Source organism: Accipiter gentilis, chromosome 10, assembly GCF_929443795.1.
Source record: "Accipiter gentilis chromosome 10, bAccGen1.1, whole genome shotgun sequence".
Taxonomy (NCBI): Eukaryota; Metazoa; Chordata; class Aves; order Accipitriformes; family Accipitridae; genus Astur; species Astur gentilis.
Window position 1 is genome coordinate 33,658,939 of NC_064889.1, and position 26,263 is coordinate 33,685,201.

At 59.8% G+C, this 26,263-nt stretch overlaps 1 protein-coding gene across 4 annotated transcripts; it reads left to right on the forward strand.

The window, feature by feature from the left end:
* Positions 1-767: 767 nt before the first annotated feature.
* On the forward strand, positions 768-26,207 carry XYLT2 (xylosyltransferase 2). 4 transcript variants are annotated; one of them, XM_049812075.1, is made up of 16 exons: positions 768-819; positions 927-1,265; positions 3,233-3,377; positions 4,205-4,311; positions 4,881-4,933; positions 5,534-5,671; positions 18,225-18,696; positions 19,202-19,377; positions 19,702-19,904; positions 20,338-20,418; positions 20,572-20,788; positions 21,216-21,392; positions 22,272-22,534; positions 22,644-22,839; positions 23,280-23,613; positions 23,986-26,207. In XM_049812075.1, exons 1-16 carry the CDS (start codon positions 783-785, stop codon positions 24,306-24,308), a joined length of 3,261 nt encoding a protein of 1,086 aa, XP_049668032.1. In that variant the 5' UTR covers positions 768-782; the 3' UTR covers positions 24,309-26,207. The 4 variants fall into 4 exon arrangements, with proteins under 4 accessions (XP_049668032.1, XP_049668029.1, XP_049668030.1 ...); XM_049812072.1 differs by lacking the exons at positions 768-819; positions 927-1,265 and adding exons at positions 1,906-2,002; positions 2,124-2,462; XM_049812073.1 differs by lacking the exons at positions 768-819; positions 927-1,265 and adding exons at positions 1,906-2,002; positions 2,124-2,462 and having other exon boundaries at positions 3,254-3,377.
* The last annotated feature ends 56 nt before the right edge of the window (positions 26,208-26,263 follow it).

Sequence of the window (26,263 nt, forward strand, 5' to 3'; positions counted from 1 at the left end):
CCTTCCTCACCCCTGGGAGCTTCTTCCGAAGGGTTTGCCCAACCCAGCACAGGCTCAGCCAGTCGCTGAGGGGTGGGAGAGAGGACACTGGAGGGGACTGGTACTTCCACGAGACAAGGGATGGAGACGGGGGGAAGGCTGGAGAGACGCAATCAGGGTGCTGGGCATGAGGCTACTGAGCTGCAGAAGGGCTGTGCTGGGGACAGTCCGGGGGGACGTGCTGGCCAGGGCAGCGGGGATGGGTGCTCACATCCAGCTGCACAGGGACAGGAGGCTGCGGCTCCCCCTCTGCATTTCCCACGGAGGGGGGGACAGGGTGCCGATGCAGGAGCACTGCCCCCAATCTGGGGGCACGTTTGGGGCTCAGGGGGTCCCTGTGCAAGGCTGAGCCACCCTTCGAGAGGCAGAACCCCCCTGGGTGACCTGCCTGGCCAGAGAAGCTGGGCAGTGTGGCAGCGAGGCAGGGGAGAAGCAGAAGTGCACCCCGCCATGGGGGCCATGCCAGGGGCAGAAAGGAGAGCCCATGGGCAAGAGGAAGGAGCGGGGGCAGGAGTGCAGTGGCAGGACTCAGAACAGTGCACAGCAGTGCTCTGGATGACAGGGACAGCAGGAAGTCAGCTGAGACCAGATGAAACAAGAAATCTCACGCCCTCACTAAACCTCCAGCGGCAACGGGTTTGGTACCCCAGGCACAAGAGGAAGGAAAGCCCCAGAGACACAACGAAGAAGGAGCGTGAGGGGTAGGAGGGCTGCCCTGACGCGTGGCCCAGGCCAGCCTGCCCATGTGGCTCCTGCTGCTCGCTTGGATGCTGCTGCCAGGTAGGGTTGAGGGGACGCCAGGGGCTCAAGCCTTGAAACGTCCCCATGGGGCAGGAGGCGTCGGTGTGGTGGCAGGGGCACTCCGACAGCTCTGTCTGTCTCCGCAGGCTGCTGGGCGGTGAGGGGGCCCGGCACCGTGTGGGGATTCCTGGGGGGGTCTCTCTCGGTGAACTGCACGTACGAGCCCGGCGAGGAGTTGAAGCCGAAATTCTGGTGCCTTCCGGGAATCTTTTACACCTGTGGTACTGACATCGTCATCACCTCGGAGCTGGAGCCCGAGGTGCGGCGGGGCCGATTCTCCATCCGGGACGATCGTGCACAGCGGGTGTTCACAGTGACTGTAGAGGGACTGGAAGAGTCGGACATGGGGACCTGCCGCTGCGGGGTGAGAAATAGGAAATGGTTGCTTGATGAGAGTGACGACGTGAAGGTGATCGTGTCCCCAGGTCAGTCCCTGCACATATTTCCACACCCCCCACCCAGCACCAGTGACCACCACGGAGGGGCCAGGGCCGGGCAGCGGGAGGAGATGGTACCTGGGGGCAGGGGGATGGAGAGGGACAAGGGCCGGTCGGTGCCCAGCAGGCACCCGCCGCATCTGTCCCCTCTCCGCAGGTGCATCCTCGACGCTCAGCCCGGCCCCCGTCCTCCCTCCGACCATCCCCCGGCCACCCACCGCGGGGACGGACGCTCCGCGGAGGAACCCCGGCGCCGTCAGCGTCTTCCCGGTGCTGGCCGGGCTGCAGGTGCTGGTGCTGGTGGCCGCGAGTGCCGCCGTGCTCTGGGTCAGCCTGCGGGGCGGCTGAGCCCCCGGCGGGGACCCCGCGGCCGCAGCCGGTGCCGCTTCGCCCCGGGACGCCCCGGCCCCGACGGCGCGGACGGAGGCCGGCGCGGGGGGCGGCGGGCAGCACCGGGGTCCCGCTGGTCCCTTCCCGCCGCCGCCGGCGGCTGCAATAAAGTTTCTCTGCCACCGCTCCGCGCCTCCACCTCTTTTCTCCGGCGGCCCCGAGGCGACCGCGGGGTCCCGGCGCTCCGCCTCGACGGGGCGGGCGAGTCTGCGGGGGCGGCCCCGGGGGCGGGCCGGGCCCCGGGGCGAGGAAACGGACGCGGCAGGACGCCGAGCGCCGCCGTGCCGCAGCCGCTATGCAGCTCCTGCCGCTGCTCGCCTGGGCGCTGCTGCCAGGTAAGGCCGGGCCGGAGCCCCCCGGGCCCCGGAGCGGCTCCGGGGAGCGGCCCCGACGGGCGGGACGGGAGCGGCGGTGGCGGCGGCAGCGGCACTCCCGCGGCTCCGTGTGTCTCCGCAGGCTGCTGGGCGGTGAGGGGGCCCGGCACCGTGTGGGGATTCCCGGGCGGGTCCCTCTTGGTGAACTGCACGTACGAGCCCGGCGAGGAGTCGAAGCCGAAATTCTGGTGCCTTCCGGGAACCGTTTACACCTGTCGTACTGACATCGTCATCACCTCGGAGCTGGAGCCCGAGGTGCGGCGGGGCCGATTCTCCATCCGGGACGATCGTGCACAGCGGGTGTTCACAGTGACTGTAGAGGGACTGGAAGAGTCGGACATGGGGACCTACCGCTGCGGGGTGAGAAATAGGAAATGGTTGCTTGATGAGAGTGACGACGTGGAGGTGATCGTATGCCGAGGTCAGTACGTGTGGGTCCCCCAGGTCCAGTGTTGGTGTGTCTTCCACCAAGTGCTGGGAGCGGGGGTGCAGTACGGGGCACCCTGGAGGAGGTGGGTGCCCACGCCGCGTGGGGCTGCCCCAGGGTGTGTCACCAGGGCTGGGCAGGCTGCCACCGTGGCAGGTGCTGCCTTCACCCATGCCCCGTGCCCAGGTCTCACCACAGCCCCTTCTCGGTGCCCCAGGGTCAGTCACCCCTATCGCTGGGGTGCACCATCCTGCTCTCCGTGCCCCATTTTCCCCTCTCATCAGATCCTGCTGGCCCTGTCTGCGGTCTCCTTGCCTTGTATTTTAATAGCAGGGAGTTCCTCACACCCCCATGCTGCCCCATTTCCTGCTGTGGGGCAGCCAGTGCCTGTGGGCACCAGACCCTGATGAACGTCCCTCTCCGTCCCCTCGCCAGGGACCAGCTCCCATGGTGGGACACTTGTATGTGGCTGCTGTGTTAGTACCGGTCTAGGCATGGGGTGCCCACATCCCCTTCATGCAGGGTGAACTCTGCTGCGTGCATGCACATTTTGGGGGGGGCCGGGACCACGAAAAGGCCCCTGGGCAGGGGCAGGGGATTACAGCCCTCCCACCTTGAGGAGTGTGCTCTGGACGTGGCAGAGGGGACCCAGCTTCTCCTGGTGTGACAGTAAGTGGGTCACTTCCGAGTGTCTGCAAAACCCACTGCATTTTCCCCCTGTGGAGGCAGGGAGGCTGACTGAGCCTCTCCTCTTTTTGTTACAGCTTCCTCTTCCTCCTCCCCAGCCCCGACCACCGAGCACCCTGATGTCACTAGCTTTGTATCAGTCCCCACGGAGACAGCTCCCTGGGGGAAGTCTACGCAACCAGGATCAAGTGACTCCCAGCCCAAACACTTCAGCTCTCCACAGTGAGTACCAGCTCCCGCCCGCAGCAGTCACCTCCCTCCACGAGGTCTCTCTGGTGTACCCGGAGCCCTGCAACTCTCCGGGCTCTTCACACCTCCCTTAAGGATTCAGACCTCCCGCTTTTGCCTTTGGAGACCAGCATTTCAACCTCTCAGCCAGCCACTCCACGTGGAGAATAATCACAGCGTGGCTGGTCGCTTGGCCCCAGCAAAACTCTGCTCGTTCCCTGTCGGTCTTGCAGCATAAGCAAGACGCAGGTTATCACCATGTGAGAAGTGGTTTCTGGCTGCAACGCTGACCCTGTTTCCTTCCCCAAAACTCAGAGGGACTGTTTGCTTGTGGGAAACCCACAAGCTGGGCTGGGTCCTGTTCTGCTTTGTAGCCACATGCAGCCTGGCAGAGACAGCTGAGAAGGCATGAGAACAAAGCGGCAGAGCTTCCTCCCTCCTCTCCTGCCTCTTAGAAGTGATGCAAGAAGTGAGCAAAGCTGAGGCTTCCCATCAGCACGCTCAAGGGGTAACTGGCACACCAACCTCACCTGGTTGCCCGTTACAAGGTCAAACGAGCGCAAAATTAGGTGCAGAAACCGATCCTTAAAACAGCGAAGACGCAGCAGCTCTCAGACCCAAGTGTCCGTTTCCTTCTGCAGTTTTCAGTTTGCTTTGCTCCGTGCCCAGCTTGCAGCCTGACCACCCCCCCGCCTGCTTCCCTGCCTCCTGAGGCGAGCCCCGTCACCCACAGCCGCTCCCTGCCTGCCTGCTCCATGCTGGTTCCTCCCGAGTCTGCTTCCGAGAAGTGTGAGAAGAGAAACTCTTTTTTTTTCTTGCAGCTTGCAAGTGGTTGAGCACATCCTCACTCCAGGCATCATAATGGTTCTCCTTTTGCTTGCAATTGCGGCTGGCATTTTGGTAAAAATGTCGAGGAAGAGGAAGAAGGGTAAGCGAAGCTGTCACTGCCGCACACACGCTGTTTCTGCATCAGAGCCTGTCTTCTGCTATATTTGGGTTTTCCTCTATATTTCATTTTTTCTCCCCCATTCCATACCTGCTCCATCCAGTTCCTGGGGCCACTACTGAGACTTCCAACAAGGAGCTCTCCTTCCCCCAGGGGAGCAGTGGGATCATCCCACAGGTCTCATCCCCTGGGATGAGGGGAGCAGGGAATGGCAGCTCTCGGGGTGAGTGCTGCCTGGCACGGTACCCGCTTGAGTTTGTCTGGGCACCGTCAGCTTCTCCAGACACGCTTGGTTGCGTAGGCCAGGCTTGCCCTAGGCTTGATGCGAAGTTTAAGGCCGGTGCGAAGGATGGCGAGGGACGGGAGGGGATGTCACCAGCTGGCACGCGGGGTCTGGTTTTATTTGAAGAACTGCTCCAGTTTAGATGGTTGATGGGGCAACAGGTTCCCTTCCTGCTTGGCAGTGAGATTTGCAGTGGCAGTGCAGTTTTTTAGTACATTTCTTTTCCTCTGGTTTCACTCATGTCTAACCACATCCGTGCTTCATCCAGCCCTCCCCGGAGCAGCTGTAGAGATGGACAGGACTCGCAGCACATCGCAAACAGTAAGACAAACCGCACGAGGTCTTCGGATGGTGTGCTCCGAGCTCGCCTGGAGAGGGGAAATGTTACACCCTGAGCTGAGCAAGCGAGCTGCCAGAGCCATTTGCTTTCAGCGAGGTCCATGGCCCCTTAGGCTGGGAGGGATCCTTCAGGCTCCATTTGCCAACAGAAAGACCCAACCAGGGATTTTGTGTGACTATTGCTGAGTATTCCTGGGAAGGGAATTTAGGATTGAGCTGAGAAGTTTCTCCCCAAGCCCCTCCAAGCATGGGAGCTGCTTCTCTGGGTGGAACAGCCTTGGGAACCTGCAGTAAAGCACACCTGAGGAGGCTGCGGGGCAGCTGATCTTCGGTCACTGCTTGGGAAATATTTTCTAACGTTTTCCGCCAGCTTTCAAGGAGGGGCTGGTGTCACTAACCAGGTTTCCCCTGGGGAATGTTGAGCCAGCCCTTGCTGCAAGTTAAATTTTCCCCCAACGCTCCCGCAGCCATCTCGGCTCTCACGAGGACAGGCAGTGGGATGGGAGATGTTCCCATCCCTGGGGGCTGCAGGCAGGGGAGCAGCGGTAGGTTAAGAGTTCATCCCTTTCCTTCGCATGTCAGGGAGCGGATGCCTTGAATTACGCGGACATTAACCACCGCGCAGGCACAGCCGAGAGCCAGCTGTACAGCAATGCCGAGGCTTTCCGCTGCTTGGCAGACACCACGACCGAGTACACGGAGATCAAGCAGAGCCATAAGGTAGGAGAATACAAAGCAGTGCCGAGCTCGAGGCGGTGGGTGGAAAGCTGGGGCGGGTGGGCAACGGGGTGGGTTGGGTGGGTAGGGAGGGAGCTGCAATGGGACATGCCAAGCTGGGGTGCAAATGACCCTGGATAATGTGGGTGCCCTCTCCGGTCCCCACGGCTGCTCCTGGGTGCTTAAAGCAGCCGAGAGAAGTTACGGCAGATGGTGTTGCCCTGGAGCAACCCCCCGAAGGATGTTTGTTGTTTATCCCCCTCCTTTCCCAGCGTTTGGAAGAGGAAAAAGAGGCTACGTATGCCAACATGCCGTCAGCTCCACAGCCCAGAGAAGAGCTCTACAGTACAGTGCAGAGGGTGTGAGCCGGCCCCCGGCCCCGTGGGCTGCTCCCGCTGCCGGCAGTGCCAGCGGGACACGGGCTGGCTTTCGGCTCGGGCAGGAGCTGGCTTGACAGCGGAGCTGCTGCTCTTGTAGGCTAAGACATTTCCTTGGAGCAACCTCGAAGAGGATGAGGTTGAGCAGGAGGCGTGGAGTGGGATGAAATCATCCCTCTGCATTTGGAGACCTCACCCGTACAGCAATGGTGCTGGGAATAAAAACCTGCCCTTTGCATTGGGGTAGCCCAGGCCAGAGCCCGGCCAGGCAGGGTGTGGAAGAGCCCGGCAGTGGGATGCGAGGGTGGGCTGGGGGTTGCAGGTGGGCTGCCTGGCTCCCTGCACCCAGCACCCACCCCGCTTGCCCCTCTGGCTGTTATTCACATGGGCTGATGCTCCCAAAACTCGTAGTCCCCTCAGACTTTTTTCATGCTGATGCCAGGCAGAGCTGGCAGCTCTTGGGAAGCAGGACAGCAAGAAATGTTATATCCAAATGCATATGTTACATCCAAATACTGGGGGGCTCAGGTGGAGGGTGTAGCGCAGTAGGGTCTTGGTGCAAAGGAGATGGCAGAGGTACTCCCGTCCCTCCTGCCCGGCAGCTGGGAAGCGTGTCCCCTGACCCCCTGGTCCCACAGCCCCCAGGGAGGTTTGCTCCTGCTCTCTCTCCCCCATCACCCCCAAGGACCCCCAGGCTGGGAGCACACGATGGGCTGTAACCGTGACCCTGCTCTTCTCCGCTTATAATTTATTTTCTGCCACCCACTAAATACGTTCTTTTGTGTAAAGTATCGCTCCTTTATCAGTGACAGGAACTGAGAATCTGACAGCATCTAGCGCAGCATTTAGCTGTATTTGTACCACACTAAAGGGATTATTGCAGAGTGTTGCCCCAAAAGCAGGTCCAGCCCCTTACTGGTGCCCAGGTGGACTCCAGCAGCGTGGCAACCCAGATCTTTAAGGGCAAGGACTCTGCTGCTCCAGCACAAACCAGCAGCCCCACTGCCGGCAGCTGCGGCACGGCTCCCCGCCAGGACATTTCATGGGGCTGCGCTTGGGGCATGCTCTTGCCCCCTGCGCTTTGTTTCAATATTTCTGTAATTGTTTTCTTCGAGAAGCCACGTGGAGCATCCCTGCTCTGTCAAAACCAAAGGCGGCTGCAAGTAGATGTCAGTGGTATGGTAGTTGTGGTTATTCCTATAGGTTATTCCTATATAAGCTTATCTTCCTATGGAAGCAAAATTCCTCTTGTGTTCGGTCAGGAGGTCCTTGCCACACTGCTGAGGCTGGGCTTCAGAGAAGGGAGCACACAGGGAGCAAACAGCGATGGCACAGACAAGCATCGCTGCAATTTGTAATGAAAAGGAGCATCCAGCCAGATTCCAGCAATCACTGGGAAAAAAGGGAAAGCAAACCCCTCTGCACCCACGGGAACAAACTTCTTCTGCCACAAATTTCATGTGGAACTGGGGAAAAAAAAGAAAATCACATATTGCTCCTCCTGCTCCCCCATTACTGGAGATAATAACACCCCTTCTCTGAAGGAGTGGGGAGGAGGAATCGGTTGGATTTTTTTTTTAGGTAACCAGGTCCCATTATGCCATATCTGGAGCTAGTTTTCATGCTTTAAAAAAAGAACTAAATGGCTTACTTAAATTAAAGCCCTCGCCGCTGCGCTAAGGCAGAAATAGCCGCCAGCTGCATGATGGGGGTGCACAGGAGGGTGGAGGGTGCGGGATCCTCGGGGTGTGCAAAGGTGGGGTGTTCAGCAGCACCTTCTGCAAAAGCCATTTTGAGCACCCAAGTTTTAACAGTTGAAGACTTTCAAGCTTTTTCAGGTAACCTGAAGAGCGTGAGAAATTTGCCTTTCCTCCAGCGTTAGTGGTGTTTCAGGGCAGCTGCCTGGAAGAGAGAAATAACGCCTAGCAGGTAAAACCTCCGCGTTTTTGGCATTGGAAGGGCTGACTCCTGCTGGAAAGAGGGCTGGGAGCAGAAAACCTGAGCTCTTCCACACACACAGTCCCATGCAAGTGGTTTTGCCCAGGCAGGCAAGTCTTCCCTTGCCACGGGAATCTGGGCGCTGTAGCTCCGCACAGCCAGGCTGGTTCCAGGGGCAGGGATGCTGATTTACACCGTGCAACCAACTCTGCCCCAAAATCATGATTTCTGAGCTCCGGCTGTGGGAATTTGCTGAAAGTGGAGATGTCCTATCCTGGTGCACAAGCTTTCCTGTAACTCACCCCTTCCTGAAAGGGAACAGTGATTTTTCTGGAAGCACCTAGAGCTACTTCTCCACCACCTCCTCCAGCCAGACCCCAGCTCTGGGCTGCTAGTTTTGGGGACCTGCAAGGCAGAGCCTGAGTGAGGAGGGACAGCGGGAGGGGATGGATGCAGGAGGGTCTTCAGCAGGACAGGGGTATTTTGGAAATTCGTTTTTAGAGCTAGGCTCTGTTTCTAGAGCCATTGTGTGCACCCAGCAGTGAACCTCATGGGTGAGAGAGTTGGGTACGGCCAGGCAGGGATGCTCCCTGACGTCCACATAGCCCTGCTCCTTTCTCCACCTTCCCTCCGTCGCACCCGTATTTTATAACTCATTCAAGTGTAACAGGGGATGACTTCTGGAATAATTGTCACTGGAATACATATATATTCTGTTACAAAATTTGTTAATACTCAGGGGTGCTCAGCAGGAGAGAAAAGTCGTCTCCTGGCCAGGGAGGGAAGGCAGAGAAGCAGAAGCAGCAATCGAGCCTTGGTGGAGAGAAAAGTGGTTCCTGGGCAAACGGGGAGCTCGTGTGAAGCTGGGGAGAAAGACAAACCCCGGCAGGACAGAGCTAGGAAACCCCCCGCTGCCTGGGTCATTAATGAATTACTGCAGCCTGCAACCCCCAATTAATACAGAAGAAGAGATGAGCAGATAGGATGATCCAAGCAGAGAAGGAGCTTTTCTTCTGCTCTTGCCACAGCAAGATTTTAAGGAAGGGGAGATCATGAACGTAGCCAAGCGCAGAGCCCTCTCTAAGGAGATGGGGTGCTGCGGTCAGCCCTGCTTTTGTGCCCCCCCCGGCAGCAGGAGAGCAACCGAGGCAGAACCACAGGGCTACAAATCCCCAGGGAGCCAGCCTGGGCTTGAGACCGGTGGGGTCTGCTTGCTGCTGGGGAAGCCTTGGCTCCATAAGCAGGAGGGAAGTGTCTTTTTTCTGCTCTTTGGGCTTTGTTTGGCTCTGGGCTGGTTTAAGCCACAAGGTTGAAGCCAGGGGTGAAAAAAGCAGAGGGCTGTGCAGGTAGAGGAGCTCGTGTTGGGGCCAAGATGCGCCTATTGCTGCCTGGGGCTTTTCTAAGGAAGCTGGGCAATAACCGAGTTTAAGTAACTTCTGTAATAAATGGGTTTTGGTCATGATCCGGTAGGAACTTGAGTGTGAGATGAGTGGCAGGTCTAATGCGGGGGAAGGGGATTATCTGGGGGGCTGCTGGGTGGATTGACATGTTTTATCCCCCTCCACCATGAACTAGGGGTGCGCCCAGCTTCTTGCTCCCGCCGGTCTGGGGAGGAGTGCGGGATTTGGGGAGCACCTCCATCTTTCCTTGGAGCATTTCCCTCCTCTCCATCAGAAAGCACGTGTGCTTGAGGCACCCTGCTCCTCCTTCCCCAGGGACGTGTGCCGGGGCGCATCCCCTGGCTAAGAAGCCGGTGTAGGGGGGTACGGCTCTTGTACCCCCGGGGCTGTGCAACTGCTTCCCAAACTGCTCTTGCTACCTGGCAAGCTGGGAAGCGACAGGCTGCGGGAATGCCTCCGACTTGTTCTCGATAAACAGCCTCTAAACAGCACTAAACTGTGATTTGTTTCTTACGCCTTGCAAGGCGCGGATCTTGAACAGGGGAATAACACAGGGAAGAACAAATTTCTTCCAGCAGAGGAGGGATGATGAGGTTTTTGCCCTTTTTAATGGCAGGCCATGCGTTTTCTGCCTCAAGCCTCACTTAGGCGTTGGTCAAAGCACCCATGAGGGAACAGAGCTGAGGCAGAGCTGTCCCTGTGCTCACTCCCAGCCCTGGCACCGAGGCTGCCTCCGAAACAGGCTGCCCGCTGGTTGTCGGCACCGAGATCCCACTCTTGCACGTGGTGAGCCTTTTCCTGCCGGCGTGGAGACATGGCCACGGACCAAATCGCTCCTATTAGACAGGGAAGCCCGCCTGGAGCTCAGCAGGCTGCACGGAGCCCTCCTGCAGCTCAAGAAAGCCCCTCTTATCTAAACCTCTTCCTCCTGAAAACCTTCGGGGCAGTTTTCCCCTTAAAACCCTCTTGCTGCGGTTCCCTCGGCTGTTATCTCCAGAATCTGCCCAAGAAGCTCACAGGAGGTCACAGCTCCGGAGCTGCTATCGCCACCCAGGCACTGTTTCCTATTTCCCCTGCTAAAATACTTGCCCCACAGCAGTTTTTAGGGGGGGAAGGCAGGGGTCGGCCGGCGAAGCTGGGGCTCCTGTGGTGAGGGTCTGCCTTGGAGCCCAGGTTCCATCCCAGGGCACTTCTTCTCCCTGCAGCCACCCCCCAGGAGCTCGTCCGGAGCAATTTTTGCTGAGTGGGTGTCCTGAAAGAGGTTTGGAATCTTTTCAGGTTTTATCGCAGCAGAAATAGGACTGGGGTCTTTCTGTTTTTTCCTTAAAGCAAGCTCGGCAGCTGGATGCTTTTGTGCAGAAGGCCCTGCCGTGCCCACAGCTTCGTGCAGGTTTTTTCCACCATCGGGGCTGCTCTCGCTCCGACAGGCCGGTGGGTCTGAGGTAGCAGCGAACTCGGCACTCACCCCTGGGCACCCAAAAAGTCTCCTCTGCCAGCCGAGGGGGGGGGGTCGGCCGATACCTCTCACTGCGGAGAGCCCCCCTGAGCAGCATCACGGGGCCGGGGGGCTCCCCGAAGCTCGGTAAGGCCCTTGCACGCTGCCTGCGGGCAGGAACGGAGGTGTGAGCGTCCCGCGAGGGCACCGAGCCCTGGGCCCGGCCCCGTAACTGGCAGCAAGGGGACTGGGGAACTCAGCACCAGTACAGCCGTGCTGGCCCAGAGCAGGCTGCTCCCCGGGAGGGACCTTCACCCACATGGATGTGCCCCCGTGCACACGTGTATGTGCTTGCGCCCCACCCCCCCCCCCCCCCGTGCCCCTGCGCACACACGTGCACGCGCGTAAGTGCCCACAATACACACGTGCGGGCGTGCGCACGCCTGCCGAGGCACACCGGCGCATCCCAGTACAGGTAACGGCGTACGCGCGCATCCCGGCACGCAGATACATCTGCACGTGCGCACACCAGCGTGCATGCACACGAGGGCAAAGGCACGCGCCGCAGCGCGCGCGGGCGCGCGCCCGTGCCTACCCCAGCACGCACGGGCACGCGTGCGCGCAGGGAGCCCCTGGCGCACACCTGCAGAAGCACGCGCAGGCCCGTGCTGCTCGCGAGCACGTGGACCTCCAAGGGCACACGCGCACGCCCACGCGCACGCCCTGCTGCACGCAAGCGCACGGACACGGACACCGCAACGCGCGCGGACGCGAAGATCTACAGCTCGGCGCGCGCGCTCACAGGCACACACGCAACTCACGGCCACGCACGCCCCGGGGCGCAGACGGACGCGCGCGTGTACGCACCCGCGCACCCCGGGTGCCTCACGCGCGCGGGCAGGCGCCCGCGCGCCCGCGGGAACACACGCGCCCCGCGGTGCACGCCCGCCGACGTGCGTATACCCACGGCGCACGCATGCACGTGCACGACGGGTACACGCACACCCGTGTCCACACACGCACAGCCCCGGGGGCGGGCGCGGGCACGGGCGCGCGCGCTGAGGGCGCGCCCCACCCCGGGGCGCGCGCCCGCGCGCGCCCAGCGCGCCCCTGCGGGCGGGCACGCACACCCCGGGGCGCGCGCCCCCCCCCCCGCCCGCCCGCCCGCCCGCCGCAGGGCCGACCTCCCCCCGCCCCGCCCCCCGGGCCCCGAGCCGCGCGCCCCCGGCCCCGCCCCCTCCCCCCGGCCCCGCCGGCGCGTGCGCGCGGGAGGCGCGCGCCGGCGCAGCCCGCCCTGCCGCGGCGGAGCGGCCGTGACGATGGTGGCCAGCGGGCGGGCGCGGAAGCTGGCCCGGCGGTACCGGTTGGCGGTGGCCACGGCCCTCGCCATCCTCCTGCTCCAGGGGCTCGTCCTCTGGACCTCCGCCGGCCTCGACGAGGAGGGACCGGCCGAGGTGCGCCGCGGGGAGGGCCGGCCCGGCGGCCCGGGGCCTGCCGGCGGGGGCTGAGGGGGCGGTGAGGGGACGGGGCGGCGGCGATAAAGAGGCTGGGGGGGCTGTGAGGGGGCCGACGGGGGTACGGGGGGGGATAAAGGGGCTGGGGGCCATGGGGGGGGACGGGGACAGGGGAGGAGGTGAGGGGCTTGAGACGGGCCGGGGGGGTTATAGGAGGGTGGTGCGTGCTGGGAGGGGGCTGTTGAGGGGGGGGGGGGCCCTTGGGGGGACAGTGCCCGGGGGGGGGGGGGGCCTGGTGTGTCCCTTTGCTCTGGAGCTGGGAGGGGACACAAAAGGGGTGTCGTCGTCCCCCCCCCGGGTGTCTCTGTGGGACTGGTGAGGGCCTGTCCCAGGACGGGGTCCCTGGGGTGGGTGGGGGGTCCCGCAGGCCCCAGGCTGCTGGGGGGCAGTGACTGTGGGGTCATCCATAGTGAGGTGAGAGGTGGGGATCTCTGGAGGGGCGAGAGCTTCCCCTCCCCATCGTGGGGTGCCTGCTTGGTGTGGGGGGTGACCCCGTGGTCATCACAGGGCTGACAGTTTTTCACAGGACTAGAAAGTTTTCCCTGAGAGCAAAGAGGTGAGGAGGGGAATTGGGCAGCCCCCTTGCAGGGGGGGAAGGTCTCTAAGGTCACCTGTGAAGGGGGTCCACCTGCAGCAGTTGTGGCACCTGAGAAGGGGAGCTTGTGGCCCAGGGGGTGTCAGTCGGGGTCTGGCATGGGGTGGGGAGCGTGGGAGGCTCAATGGGGGTCTTGAGCTTCCCTGTGATTTGGGAAACATCGCAGAAAGCTGGGGTCAGTGATACCCCAGCCAGAAAATATGAAAACATATGGTAATTCAGAGAGCTGGGGAGAGCATGTACAGCAGCTCAAGAAGTTTGTGGCAGCTTCTGTTCAGCTGGTCCAGTCAGGGATATCCCTGTGAAGTGCAAGGGTACAAGGACCTTTTGTAGTCATCTGTTGTCTTTCTACCAGAACGTTCTGCTAAGGCAAAAGGCGTCACCTCTTTCTTATGTGTGGGGAAACTGAGGCACAGGCTGGTGCAGGTGTTTGCCCAAGGTCAGACACAGAGCAGGTATCGAGGAGGACCCGGGCCTCTGGAGCATGTTGCTGCCACCTTCAAACAAAGCTCTTGACCTCTGGGTTGCTTATTCAAATTTATTTATTTGTCGTGGGCTGACTGGACTGCATCCAGGCATGCTGCATCTGGGTGGACCGGTGACTGAAGCTGGTTTCTCCAAGAGCATTGGGGAAGGACTGGGAGTCCCTGTATGGGTTTCCTTGGCAAATATCTGCATGGCATCAGAGCCCCTCATCTTGGGCAGAACCCTCATGCTCCAGGGGCTGTAGAGACCCCGCAGGCTGCCAACAAGCCCCCGGGGTGATGGTGAAGCCAGGTTTGGCAGGGACAGCATGTGACTAGAGGTGGACAGAGATGGGGTGAGCATGTTAGCTATGGCAGAGCAAAGCTAGTGGCTGTGAGGTGAGAGGTGGGGATCTCTGGAGGGGCGAGAGCTTCCCCTCCCCATTGTGGGGTGCCTCCCTGGTGTGAAGGGTGACCCTGTGGTCAGCAGGTCTTTTCACAGGACTAGAAAGTTTTCCTTGAGAGCAAAGAGGTGAGAGGGGGAACCGGGCAGCCCCCTTGCAGGGGGGAAGGTCTCTAAGGCAACCACTCACTCAGCAGTTTAATTCCCAGCCCCAGGCCTCCTCTTGGGCCACTGGGAATGGCTGTGAGCACCCTCATGTGCTGCTGTACGCCCACCACCAAAACAGAACCAAGGAATAAATGCATCAAAGAGAGGGGACACAAAGTTGCCCACAATCTGGAGGCACTGAGAGCGTGAGAGCAGACTCCTCTGGCAGCCGGGAGTCCTGACTGCCCCTTGCCTGTGGCCTTGATCAAATCACTTCACTGCTCCCAGCTTCTCCTTCCCTCTGCACCGTCCTGCAGTGCTTGTCTGCTTTTCTCTGCTCCTGCCCTGCACGGCCTCCCGGGTTGGCTCATTCTGCCTTGGTCCTTGCCTGATCTCCCCATGTCTCTTCCCAAAACTGACCTGGGCAGCTGACAGGTTTGGCCATGGGTCCCCTCATCTGGAGAGGGGATGGTTCACCATGAGCAGGCCTGGCTCCAGTGCTTGGAAACAGACAAGCCTCTTCAGAGAAGGCAAGAACCATCCTGAACTTTATGGACAGCCCAAACCCATTAGCAAGCTGGGAAAAGTCCAGTTAACCTTTATTTCTTATAAAATGGCAAAGCTCTTGGTTTCCATGCCCTCCTGCAGCTTCTGGTTTTGGCCAGACCTGGAGGAGCCGCCGTTCCCCTGGGGCATTTCTGGTAAAGCTGGAGGAACTCTCCCAGGAGAGCCTGACCTTGCAGGTGTGAAAGGATTTGGGGAACCTTGGGATCTCTTAACTGTCAGCGTAAATGGCTCCTTCCCACTAATGGGCACAGCTTTAACCTGGCTCTCTGCACCATGAATGGGCTGTGACTCCTGTAGAGAGAGGGAGGGAGAGTCGTGTAAACACTGTGGAGCATCCAGAGTTGGGCGAGCTCACCTTCCCCTCCAGACGAGTGCCTTGGGCTGGGGCATCTGCAGCACTCGGAGGCTTGTGCTGCAGCCCTGTGCGCTGGGCTGGCAGCTGCCTGTGCTGCCCAGGTGTTCCCAAAAGGGCTGCTCTGATCTCTGCTGGTGGCAGCCCCCTTCTCTGTCCTGCTTGGTTCTTCAAAGCCTGCTGGTTTCCTTTTCTTCCCTTCATAGGGGAGGGAAGAGCTTCCCCACCTTGGCAGGCTCCATCCCCAGTGGTTCCCCGGTGTGACCTGAGCAGAGACTGAGTGAGGATCTTTGCCTTCACCGGAGCAGGCTGTAAACCCGTCTCACACCAGCAGCACCAACTGCTCGCTGCCCTGTAATGGGCTTCAGCCACATCAGAGCCACCAGTCCAACCCTCCTTGAGAAGGCCGTGCCACTTGGATCATGTCACTTCTCTTTCCAAGCCCGATTTCAAAGTCCTGCAGGCTCCCTTTATTCACCAAGCAGATGCTTTGTGGTGTGCAGACCAGCAGAAGCTGGATCAGTCTCCATCCACTCAGATCAACACTGAGTTTCCTACCTCCAGGAAGCCAAATTATCTTGTTCCACTGGAATCAAACACCATAATCCCTGTCCAGACTGGCTGATGGGGGAGGAAATTCCCATTGGTACCTAGCCCTTCGCTGACAGCATCCCCACTGCAGACAGTGTGAGCCTGTCTGCACACAAAGGTGGGAGCCCAAGGGACCAAAGTGATCCTGCCTCTGTTGTGGTGACGCTGATGGCTCCTGAGTGAGTGCAGGAGCTTCCTAGAGTGCTTGGTCCGCAGTGGAGCTGGCACCAGGAAAATGCAAACCGCAAAGTGTCCTCGTGGGTGGGGAAGAGGATCTGTCACTTGGAAGAAGAGTTTTAGCCCAGTCATGCCTCTTCCCCCACTTTGCCTGCTATCTTTCTCCTTCCAGGCAGGAGGCGGCACTTCTCTGGGGCCTGTGTGTCAGTGTCCTCCATGTGCTGCGGCCATCAGAGAAGCTTCCTATGAAACATCTTTTATTCCAGCTTTGCTTAGATTCCTCGATTTTTACTTTTCCCCCACAAATAGCTTGGGTTTAGGGGGCTCCAGCCATTTTAACTGAGAGGTTTAAGGCTTTGCTGCTGTGATTGGCAATCAAGCATCTGGATTCCTCTGGTGACTTTGGAACATTTTGGCGCTGGTTTTGCCTGATGAGTGCTCGTATGCGGCAGACACCAGTCAGTCAATCAGAAGGGGAATCCTGCAGGACACCAGTTGCTGTTAGCTCTGCTGCTCGCAATGGCAGAGCTTGGAGATGTTGGTACAGTTGGACCTGCGCTGGGGACAGGGTGCAGGTAGATATCTGACCCACAGCTCTATGGCACTGTGGGTATGGCAGTGTCACATCAGGGGAGGCAGGACGGGAGACGTGACCTCTGGCTGGCACCTGGAGTTGTCCTGAGTGTGTCGGAAGGAGGGGGATGAGGAGCCTTACCAAAAGTCCTGTGTACAAGTCTTAAATACAGCAGAGCAACGTGGCCGGAGTTGTTCCCTGCCAGGCTGGGGTGGAGGGATCGCTCCGCTGTGATGCAGTAATTAGAAGCCATTGAGTTCGTTAACTGGCAGCTCCAGAAAGGCTGGCGATGCTTCTAACGACTTCCCTACTGGGGAAAGCAGCCAGGCACACTTGTGAGCCAGGAACAGGGCTCCTTCCAGGGGGATGAGCAGGACTGTAACCGAGGGTAGGCATCACACAGGGGCTGTCCCCGGAGCCAGGCGTGTTGGGGAGCAAAGGGTGCGAGTGGGGCTGGTGGGTCTCATCCGCTGGCTCAGCCCTGTCCCTGCAGGAAGAGACTTGCTCCTTGCCTGTCGTCTTCCCGACTCCTCTCTCCTGTGATGCTCAGTGGAGAAAACAGGTTTCTAACTCTCGAACAGATGGTCCTGTGTAGTGACTAATGAACGGTTCGCTGCCTGTCTCGGGCCGCCTGTGACGCCTGTCTGGGCGGAAGGAGGCTCGGCTGATCCTCGCTGACGCCAGCCCCTCGGAAGTTAAGAAGTGGCTTGGCTCCTTCCTGGGTAGCCATGGTTTGCAAGCTGTGCCACCACAACATGGGTAGTTCAGGGACTGCAGAGCAGGCAGATCCTGCCAGATGCTTTCCAGCCTTTGCACAATGTGGTTTCTCCTGGCTGTGACCTTCCCAGTAGCTATGCCCACAGGGGGGGCTTATGCAGGGGGCTAATTTGGTCCCGCTGTCCTTGTGAGGCAACTGCCCATCCTTGGAAGATGCCACTGCCTGGGAATAGCTCCCAGTGAGCCTCCCGTGGTGCCTGGGACAGTGGCTGGGCGGGCAGGGTTTTGAGGGCGTTGTGAGATAGCCCTGGGAGGCCTGGCTGGAGCAGGCAGCTGCTTTTGCTGCCTGTTGTCCAGGACCGCCTGCGGTGGGGGCATACGGGCCCTGGCCCAGCCCTGTGGGCACAACTTGCTGGAAAAGTGCTTTCCTACAAGAGCGGCTCTCATAGGCATCCAAACTTCCCAACTCTCTGCTCTCCCTAGGGCTGACTCGTTTCTGCTCATCAGCCAGCCTGGCAGAGGTAACGAAGCATAATTAACTGCTCCCTTTACACATCCGCTTGGCTCGGCGGGAGGGTTTGTTAAAGGGATTTCTAGAGGAGCTGGCGATCGCAGGGACTGCTCCAGCCCAGCGTGGGAAGCTGGGGCCCAGGGAAGGGAGCACATGCAGGACCTTGTTCAGTGCCTCTCCAGTGCTTTTAGCCCGAGAGAGCCCAGCTGCAGCCACCTAGGACCCTGGCTCTGAGATGGATGCACTGGGCTTAGACTCACAGCATGATCATGGCAGGGAAGAGCTGGTCCATTTGCCTCCTGGTAAAATAACCACCTCCAGCCAGAGCAGCCCTGTGCTCATCTCTGTCGTCTGGGGATGCCCCTGCCCACGCAGGACCCCAGAGGGTGGCTGGTGCAGACACAACTGACTTTGGCGGTTTAGTCTGGCAGTAGAAAGCAAGACCCTCTTTGTGCGTCTGGGGTCTTTGTGATGACGGGGTCTGCAAATCGAGGTCTCCCTTGCTGGCATATAGGGAGTTGTCCCCGTGAGGGGGGCATAGGACCATGCAGGGAGGTGCTGTGGGGTCTTAGCCTGGGGCTTTAGGTGGCGGAGGGGCCGTGTGATGTCCTTCACTGTGCAGTGGCTGCTCCCAGAGCACCTGCCATGTTGCGGCACTGAGCTCTGTGGGGACAGGGAGCATCGAGCTCTCGGAACAGGGATGCTCTGGGGAGCCTGTTGGCAGAGCTGGGGGGAAGCAGGCCCGACTTAATGCTGTCTGTCCTCTCTTCTGCATCCACCTGGAACTGGCACAGGAGCGGCAGAAAAAAGCCAGGTTGCCCGAGAGCAGTGACGGCTCCAAGGACTCGGACAGCTCTGCCGGGCGCCGGGGCAGCGCCAGCCGGAAGCACGGGCGATGGCGGGGACGGCCAGACAGCCCCGGGGCGCTGGTGTCCAAGGTGGTGAGAGCCGTCACGGCGAGACACAAACCGGGACGGAGGCTGCCGGCCGCGCCGGACTCCTCCAGCCAGAGGAACCTGACAGAGCTGCGCGGGGAGGCCCAGCTAGCCATCTTCCAGCAGGGCGACACAGGCAGTGTGGAGGGGGCTCCCCAGCCCACCGAGAACAGCTTCACCCCGAAGTGTGAAATCACGGGCAAAGATGCCCTCTCAGCGCTGGCCCGGGCCAGCAGCAAGCAGTGCCAACAGGAGATCGCCAACGTGGTGTGTCTGCACCGGGCCGGCAGCCTCATGCCCCAGTCAGTGCCTCGCCACTGCCAGCTCTCGGGTGAGTCCTGCTGGGGTGCTCCCGGTCACCCTGGGCATCGGCAATATCCCAGCCAGGTGTGTGGGCCGCCTTCCTTATGTCACCAAACTGCCCCACCCGGCAAAAAGCGGCCTCAATCTGCCACTGATTCCCAGATTACTGCTGCCTCTGTAATCCAATCAAAGCTGTGCCACCCTTACTTAAGATGGGCTGTTCATCCCACCCTGCAGTGCCTGTAGAGGTCGGAGGCAGGCCCAGCTGCATCTTCTGTTTTGAAGGGCCAGAGAAGGACACCCCCCCCTTTCCTACCACGGCTCTGTCAATTTAATGTAAGGGGCTGCATGTGCCACCATGGCCTGGCACTGCAGCCAGTTTGGGCTGCGCTGATGGGGTTTGCTTGAGGCCGAGCTCTTCCCTGCTGTCTCCCACCTTGCTCAGGTCTCCCTGGTTTATCAGGAGCTGTGGGTGGTAGGGTGCTGGGTGACAAGGCTGGGGACGGCTGACAGCCCCCTCCCTCCCCACGCAGGCAAGGTCAGCCCTGTGATCCAGTGGGACGAGAGCCGGCTGCAGCAGGTGCCCCCCAGCAAGCCTGTGCGCATCGCCTACATGCTGGTTGTGCATGGCAGGGCCATTCGCCAGCTGAAGCGACTCATCAAGGCTGTGTACCATGAGCAGCACTTCTTCTACATCCACGTTGACAAGGTATGCGGCAGGGGTGAGGGGAGAGGGGGAGCTGACAGTGCCTGGATCGGTCACTGGGACAGGGTGCTGGGGCGTGGGGGGGTGGTGAGCAGAGACATGGCTGGGTAGGGTTTGTCCTTGCTGCTGGTGGAGCTGTGACCCTCCCATGCCTATTTCTGCAACGCCAGGGAAGCAGGATCTGTCCCCCCTGCCCAGAGCAGTCTTGTCTTGCTGCTCCCCTCCCTGTGGAGGCTGCTATAAGGGCTGACCCCAGGCTGGCAACAAGGAGGGCAGGGCCCTGGGAAGACGAGCTCCCTGCTGAGCGTGAGCCTTGTTCCCTGGCAGCGCTCCAACTACCTCCATCGTGAGGCGGTGGAGTTGGCCCAGCACTACCCCAATATCCGCGTGACACCCTGGCGCATGGTGACCATCTGGGGAGGTGCCAGCCTGCTGAAAATGTACCTGCGCAGCATGAAGGACCTGCTGGAACTGCCCGAGTGGCCCTGGGACTTCTTCATCAACCTGAGCGCCACTGACTACCCCACGAGGTGAGGACCTTGCTGAGGCAGGGGGAGGGTGATGGAGGTGTTTGGGCTGCGTGATGCTGCAGTAGCCTTGGGAGGGGCAGGAAGGAGCAGGGAGCTGAGGGAAGATGGCATTGGAGATTGCAGCCACGTGCTGGTGATCCACGTGCTGGTGATGATGCTCCAGGGCCAGACTGGTCCCATCTCTGCAGAGGAGCCCAGCCAGTACCTTGGAGGCTGTTTTTTCCAGTGGTCTGGGTGTTGCAGGGGAACAAGCATGTGAGGCACCAGACAGCACAGAGGCCGCATCTGTGTCTCCTCAGCAATGGGACAAGGGTTTGAGTCAGCACCCACTGAGCAGCTTTAGGCTCCTTGTGTCTGACAGCTCTCACAGTATGAATGTTTACTGGTCTGCTTTACCTCAGGGGCTGTTAATGCTTTCTAATTTGCACCTCAGGACCAATGAGGAGCTGGTGATGTTCCTGTCCAAATACCGAGATAAGAACTTCCTGAAGTCTCATGGCCGAGACAATGCCAGGTAATCCCAGCTAAGGGCAAAGCTGAGCTGGAGGAACAGAAAAAGGAGGAATTTCAGAAAAGAACTGAAACAGTTGGGGCAGGGGGGATGTTCTGGATGTAGCTGCACCTGGCAAAGTGGGTGACACTCCTAACCCCTCATCCCTGTGCCCAGGTTTATCAAGAAGCAGGGCCTGGACCGCTTGTTCCACGAGTGTGACTCTCACATGTGGCGGCTGGGCGAGCGCCACATCCCCGAGGGCATCGTGGTGGATGGGGGCTCTGACTGGTTCTCGCTGACGCGCAGCTTTGTGGAGTATGTGGTCTATGCCAATGACCAACTGGTGTCCCAGCTGCGCCAGTTCTACACCTACACGCTCCTGCCAGCTGAGGTGGGTGCTGACTGTGGGGTATGGGCCAGATTTTCTTCCCACTATACTTAACATCTCTGTCCCACTTCATCCCCGCCCTGGGTAGCTGCGAAGGGCATTGCTGGTTCTGCTCAGGCAGCTTTGTGCCTCCCCTTTGTCCAGAGCCAGGTATGAAAGAGGGGAGAGAGGAATGGACGGGCCAAGGGTCGTGTTTATATCCAGCCCTGCTTTAGGTCCAGATGCTCATCTGGGCCAGATAAGGACCGGTGTGGGTGCACAGCCTGGTCCCTTACGTGTTGCCTTGTGCTGGGAACAGGGATAGGATTCTGTTCAGGAGCTATTGAGGTCTGTCCTGTTCCTCTCTCTGTGAGTGAGGGGTGGGGGGGGTCTCCGTTAACCACCCGTCCTCCATCCCCGCTGGGTGTCCTGTCCCTTCTCTCCTGTGCAGTCCTTCTTCCACACGGTCCTGGAGAACAGTCACGCCTGCGAGACACTGGTCGATAACAACCTCCGAGTGACCAACTGGAACCGGAAGCTGGGCTGTAAGTGCCAATATAAACACATAGTCGACTGGTGCGGGTGCTCCCCAAATGACTTCAAACCCCAGGACTTCCTCCGGCTACAGGTGAAAAAGATCCTCCTTTCTCCTCCCGCTCTCTCCCCTCCTCCCTGTCTCTCCTCTCTGAGCTCCCCTGTGGGTGCATCCCTGGGTGCAATGCTAGCTGCTGTGCATGCCCTCACAAGCCTCAGCCCAGCCCCACAAGGGACAGGAGCAGGATTGGCTTGGCATAGACACGTCTGTAAACACTCGGGCAGTGGGATTACGCTGACTGTCCTGCCCAGCAGCCAGGCTTTTGCTTGTGATGCTGCTGCTCTTCCATTTTCCTGCTCTTTTCCTTCAGACCTATCACTTGTGGCAAATACCTTTTCAGTAAAACCAGTTCAGAGTGCGGTCCTCTTTGGCAGGATAAAGTGCCTTGTGACAGATGGTATCCCGTGCTTTCAGTGTGTAGGGATGTAGACTGAACAAGGAAGGTTTGGGGGAGATACACCCAGCCCTGAAAAGAGAAGTTAGCAGGATTTTCTAGCAGTCCTGGGCTTATGTAGCACAGGGCCCTGATCCTGCAAGCTGTGCCACGTGGCCAGGCCTCGTGCAGGGCTCCGCAGCGGCTCTGCAGGGTGGGGGCCCATCTGAATAGAGATTGCAGCGAAGGAGCGCGATGACACATGGCTGCTTCTGAGCACGGAAAGGGGGAGGCAGTGGGAGAGATGGGAACCCATCTGCATTACCAGTAAGTGTACTGCACGCTCCCACTGATCCTGTCGTAGAGGATCCCACGTAGAGGCTGGCTGTGCTTTGCTGCTCCTTAGCCTGTGTCCTCAAAGGGGGCAGGATGGGTCCCAGCATGTTTCTTCCAGGTCTGTCTCCCTCCCAGCTGCCCCCTCAGGTGGGAGGGCAGAGTGGGTGCAGCCAACACTGTCAGAAATGCCTGTGCTCTTCCAGCAACTCTCCAGACCCACGTTCTTCGCCCGCAAGTTTGAGTCGACGGTGAATCAGGAGGTGCTGGAGATCCTGGACACTCACCTCTACGGCAGCTACCCTCCAAATACACCGGCCCTGAAGGCGTACTGGGAGAACGTCTACGACCGCGTCGACGGGCTTAGCGGCCTCAGTGATGTCACCCTCACCTTCTACACGGCCTTCTCCAGGCTGGGGCTCCGCAAAGCTGCATCCACGCCAGCAGCGAAGGCCGACAAGCTCTGCAGGTGGGGTATTTGTTGCAGGCTCGATCCAGGCTCTGAGTGGCGGCCTGCATCTCATGCTGGGAGGATGCTGATGCTCAGATGTGCAACCTCTCTGTCTGTCTCTCTCCAGATTTGAGCCCCGGGGCTTCCCATCCAGTGTGCACTTATATTTCTATGACGACCGTTTCCAGGGTTACCTGGTGATGCAGGAAGTGCAGAATTCGGCAACTGGGCAGGCAGAGTCCCTGGAGGTGTGGATGATGCCCCAAGGAGCTCTGAAACTGGCAGGTCATGGAGGGCAGGCAAACCGCTTACAAAACCTTGAGGTAAATGGGGAGAGCTTCCCTCACAATGCCCGCTTTCCTTCCTGGCTTTCCCACACCAGGCTGCCCTTCCTCCTCTCCCGCACCTGCATGAAGTGGGGATAGAGGGACATGGTGCTGCTGTTATGTCTGAGAACGAAACTTTGTCCAGGAGTTTGGCTTCTGTGTGGGGTGTGGAGCTGACTGCTGGGGAAAAGGCCTGAAGGGGATCTGTCAGGGAGGAGCTGAGGCTGTGATGCTCAGCACCTGCAGCTGCAGGAGGCATCACACAGCTGGATTAGTGCTGGCATGGTGCAGGCAGGAGAGCTGTGGAGGGTTGGGTGTGCACTGCTTTGGGCTCCAAAGTTTATGCCTTCCCTGGTTTGGGGACGTGAAATGCAAAACCTGAGCTGATAGCATCTCCCTGTCCAGCATCCCACTGCTTGTGCCTCCTGTCCCTTCAGGTGGGCACGGAGTGGGACCCCAAGGAAAGACTCTTCCGCAATTTTGGAGGCTTGATGGGGCCTTTCGACGAGCCGGTGGCCATGCAGAAGTGGTCGCGGGGCCCCAACCTGACGGCCACGGTGGTGTGGATCGACCCCACCTATGTCATTGCTGCTTCCTACGACATCACGGTGGATGCCGAGGCAGAATTCACCCAGTACAAGCCCCCCCTGAATCGACCCCTGCGCCCTGGTGTCTGGACCATCCGCCTCCTCCAGTTCTGGGAGCCCCTGGGGGAGAACCAGTTCCTGGTGGTGCCCCAGACCTTCAACCGCAAGCAGCCTCTCAGGAAAGGTGAGGATGCTCTGGAGTTTGGGACTGGATGGGAGGGTCTCCCTGTTGGCAGTCCAAGGTGCTTCCCCCCTGTGCTGGCCTCTCTGGGCTGCAGCTGATGACAAGGCAGGAGCCATCCTTCCAGCTGGTGTCCCCTTGCCCACGTGAGTCCTCAAACCAGACCCCTGGGCAGCTCTGGAGGGCCCGTTTGCAGGTCAGTTAGATCCATCCCGCAGCAGCACCCCTCTCCTTGGGCTGGAGGAGAGCTGGGATTGCAAAGGGACGGGGTGCTGAGCCTCACCGGGAGGGTGGTGGTAGGACCGGCAGGGTGCCGGGATGTTGCTGCACTGCTGATCCCCTCTCTCTTCTCTCCATCTCTTCCCTCCTGCCCAGATGACAGCAACTGGCTGCACGGCGGGCCCCCTCGCAACGAATACATGGAGCAGAGCTTTCAGGGTCTGGGGGGGATCCTCAACCTGCCACGCTCTGAGGAGGCAGAGGAGGATGCGGCGCAGAAGGCGCAGCTGACGGGCAAGGCGCTGGAGGACTGGGCAGACAGCGCCATCAGCACCTTCTGGTCCGTGGCAGACATCTGTGTCGGCAGCCCCTCCGCCTGCGCCTCCCTGGAGACCTGCAGCGAAACCTCCTGGAGCTCCCTCTCCCCGGACCCCAAATCAGAACTGGGGCCCGTCAAACCTGACGGGCGGCTGAGGTAGCAGGAGCAGCCGGGGGGGGCGGCAGCCTTGGGAGTGAGGAGCACCCGGACTACATCATCCCGTGCCATTTGCACCGTAGTCACTCGAGGAAGAGAGAATGGGAACCTCCGGGTGGGGGAAAACTTTCTCCTGTGGGGTATTTTGGGTGGAGGGGGAGGTGTGAGGTCAGTCTTGCCCACCTCCCCTGGGAGTGGGCAGTTGCTGGCCAGGGAGAGCTTGCCGGGGTGCTCGTCAGGCCGGGGCACGGATGGCGCTAGCAGCTGGGAAGAGCTGTGCGTTTGTTATTCCAGGCCTTGGAACCTTGGGAAGGGGTGATGGGGGAGGGAGGGAAGGCTGGGGGATGGGCAGGCTCTGGACCAGCTCGGCACCCTGCCCAGCCCCGGCCTGGATCTCAGCAGGATCAGGCCCTGTGCTGCTGGCTGCCCCCCTGGGAGGGCTGGCAGGGGACTCTAGGGACAGGCAGAAGCAGAATGGGTCAAAGCCTGCTGTGTGCACGGAGCTGCTGCTGGCCCAGGGCTTGTATCTCATCCCCTCCACCCCAGCCCTTTAGTTTGTATTTTTATAAATATATATATATATATAAAAAAATATATATGATGCAAAGTGCAATAGAGACGAGACCCCGCATTGGCCGGGAAGTCCTTGTGTCTCCATCTCCCCTCAGACTATAACATACCTTGTTCTCTTGGGTGTCCTGGTGCTACAGGACAGGGTGCTGGGTCGTTTACATTCTTTTTTTAATTATTAGTAGTATTATTATTGTTTTGCTGTTTCCCTGTTTCCTGCTGGGGGCTGCTGGGGAACTGCACCCTGCTGCCCCTCAGGCAGGGTTGGTTGTGGGGTGCTGCCTGCCCTCTGAAGCAGCTGCCTGACTGTGCCAAATATTTGGAGCTGCCGGCGTGTGTTGTGCAACAGCAAGCGGGGGAGCGCTCAGTTCATGGTTCAAGTCCCAACAAGCTGCTGTAGACCCTGACGCCTCCGCTTCAGCAAAGGGATGCCCCAGTCCCCTGCCAAAATGCCATCCACAGGGCTGACGTCCTGCTGCGGATGAGAGAGCAGCTTCCCGTGCCCGGACGGCTGCCCTGTGCCACGGCCCCTTGGCCCAACCTTTTCTTTTCTCCCGGGTCGGCAGGAGCTCTCGGGATCTGCTGTGCTTCCTTGGCCAAAAAGCAAAGAGGCGAGACGAGGTCCGGCTGGCTCCATCCGCTCTCCGTTGTTTCTGCTTCCACCTCCTCCGCAGGGAAGAGACGCCATCTCCTCCAGGGAAGGGATGCAGCAGAGCATCCCCCTTCCCTGCCGTCCTCCCAGGCTTGGGGACCGCCTGCGACATTCCTTTCTCCAAGACCGATGCTGTGTGGAGAAGTCTGGGTTTGGTTTTCAGCCTGGGAGGATGCTTCCCATCATCTTGCCTGCAGCCGGGGAAGGGGTATTGCCCCTGCGCAGGGCTGGAGCAGGGGAGCTACTGGGGTCGATCTGGAGACTGTCCACCCCAACCCCTCTGCTCCAGGCAGGGTCAGCAGGAGCCGATGGCTCACAGCCTTGGCCGGTTGGCGTTTTGCCATCTCCAAAGATCTGTGCCATCCTTCGCCTTCCTCCGAAGTCCTGGGCTTCCCCACCTGGCAGGGCTTGTGCTCCCCAGCTCAAGGATGCTGGTGCTGTGAGAGGCGTGTTGTAAAATGGAGGGGGATGGAGACCTTGGTGTGCGAGGGCAGGTACCTGCCGGCACCCCTGCCCACCTTTCCTGTGTCCGCTCCCTCGGGGGGTGCTCCGGGGCTGTGGAGGGACATGGGGTGAGAGGGGCCGGCCCTGCTGCAGGGGAGGATGCCAAAACTGTGTTGGAAGCATTATGTAAAGTTGTCTTAAATATGCAACATCACCACAAATATATCTATATCTCTACGGTGCGGTGTGTCAGGTTTTTGCAGTGTGTGCTGGAAGGGGCGGGGGGAGCTTTG

Bases quoted from the DNA above. Each gene is read 5' to 3' on its own strand.
- XYLT2 (XM_049812072.1), top strand. From the start codon at position 1,963: ATGCAGCTCCTGCCGCTGCTCGCCTGGGCGCTGCTGCCAG. The intron at 2,003-2,123 runs GTAAGGCCGGGC...GTGTCTCCGCAG, and splicing joins CGCCTGGGCGCTGCTGCCAG to GCTGCTGGGCGGTGAGGGGG. The intron at 21,393-22,271 runs GTGAAAAAGATC...GTGCTCTTCCAG, and splicing joins AGGACTTCCTCCGGCTACAG to CAACTCTCCAGACCCACGTT.